The sequence below is a fragment of the Geospiza fortis genome, unplaced genomic scaffold (genome assembly GCF_000277835.1).
Source record: "Geospiza fortis unplaced genomic scaffold, GeoFor_1.0 scaffold412, whole genome shotgun sequence".
Lineage (NCBI taxonomy): Eukaryota > Metazoa > Chordata > Aves > Passeriformes > Thraupidae > Geospiza > Geospiza fortis.
Genome location: NW_005054504.1, coordinates 638,595 through 640,064, shown reverse-complemented (window position 1 = coordinate 640,064; position 1,470 = coordinate 638,595). Strand labels below are relative to the sequence as shown.

The 1,470-nt window shown below is 61.2% G+C and overlaps 1 protein-coding gene across 1 annotated transcript in view; it reads left to right on the top strand.

Annotated features, from left to right (window-relative positions):
* The first annotated feature begins 1,308 nt into the window (after nt 1-1,308).
* The window catches only part of SASH3 (SAM and SH3 domain containing 3), a 2,137-nt gene continuing 1,975 nt past the window's right edge, over nt 1,309-1,470 (top strand). Inside the window, 1 exon segment of the mRNA XM_031063451.1 lies at nt 1,309-1,468. Within this exon segment, the coding sequence (XP_030919311.1) occupies nt 1,309-1,468 (160 nt within the window).

The window sequence follows — 1,470 nt, the reverse complement described above, 5'->3', positions numbered from 1 at the left end:
AGGGTCCTGCCCTCGACAGGCACAAATGCTGCCATGGCAGGTCCTCCGTGCTGCCAAGCTCCGCCAGGAAACCTGGGTGAAGTCCCCTTCCCTGCACGGGGGTGGCCCATCCAGCCAGGCCAGTCCCAGTGGGCATCCCCTGCCCTTGCCCAGTGACAGCCACTCTCACTTCCCCCTCCTGCTCTGCTCCGGGAGAGCCCGGCCGCCCTGACTCACATCCCACTGCCAGGCTCTCCATGGCTCCCCCAGCCCCGGGGCACTTCTATCTCAGAGCTGTTTTATTTCAGCAGTGAAGCCCTGGGAGGTTCAGTGGACCTGGATATGGTGGATTCAGGGCGCTGGGGCGGGAGCAGGGCAAAAGCCAGCATCCCCTCTGCACAGCTGCACCTGGAGCTGGCATGAAGCCACAGTGGGTGTGCAGCTGCGTGTGGCTCCATGAGCCAGCCCTCTGCAAGGAATGGCAAAACCAAGCGCTCAGGGGTGCTCGGTGGAGCTGATGAGAAGGAGAATAAAGAGGGAACAGCACAGGGCCAGGCTGTGCAGGGCTGGGAAAGGCCTCAGCCACCACAGGAGCTGGCAGAGCTGCTTGAGAACAGAAATCCCTGGTTGTGGTGGTGGCACAGCAAGCACCGTGGTGTGTGCTCTGAGGGCCTCAGGAGTGCTGGCAGTGGCAGCTGAGCTCACCGTGCCCCAGTGTGCGAGCACGCTGGTGCTGGCATCCAGGGATGAGGGACACCTGGGACCATGTGGCTGTGCTGGCACCAAGGACGTTCCTGGCATGGAGACACCCTTCCATGTGAGACAGGCACCTTAGGCCATGGAGAGAAAGGCAGGCAGGGGGCACAGGAAAGACTAAAAGGGGCAAGGGACAGAGAGGTGTACCAGGAGTGAGATCCAAACCCAGCTTTGATGGCTTAGGCAGGAGGTGGCACCAAGCCAGCTGGTGATGCTGGGGGTGTGCTCTCTGGACTATGGGGTGACACTCACAGGTGGAAAACATGGATTTGTGATGAATGCTCCAGGATTTCTGTCCTGGAGCTGACCCTGTGGGGAGCAGCAGGGACATGGTTGCTCTGGTGCTACCTGCCCTTCCCTGCCTGCCCACCTGTGCTGAGAGGAGATGCAGACCCCTGTGCGCCCCCATGCCCTGGCCCATGTGCCAGGGTGGCATCATGGCACAGCTCTGGGCTGCTCCTGGCACAGCAGTGCCAGGCTCCACACTAGAGCATCCCTGCCCTGGGAATGCTGTGCCAAGCAGCGGCACAGGCACCAAGAGCTCCAATCCCAGTCCTGAGGGGTTGATGACACATGGCAGCTCCTGGAAGAGAGCAAAATACTCTTCCCAGCCCTGGCATTACCCTGGGATGGGCAGAGCAGCCCAAAGAGCAGAGAGGAGCTGGGGCAGGGAATGCAGGAAGAAACCCATATCACATCTTTCCATCTCCCCCCTCACACCTCTGCCCCTGCTCC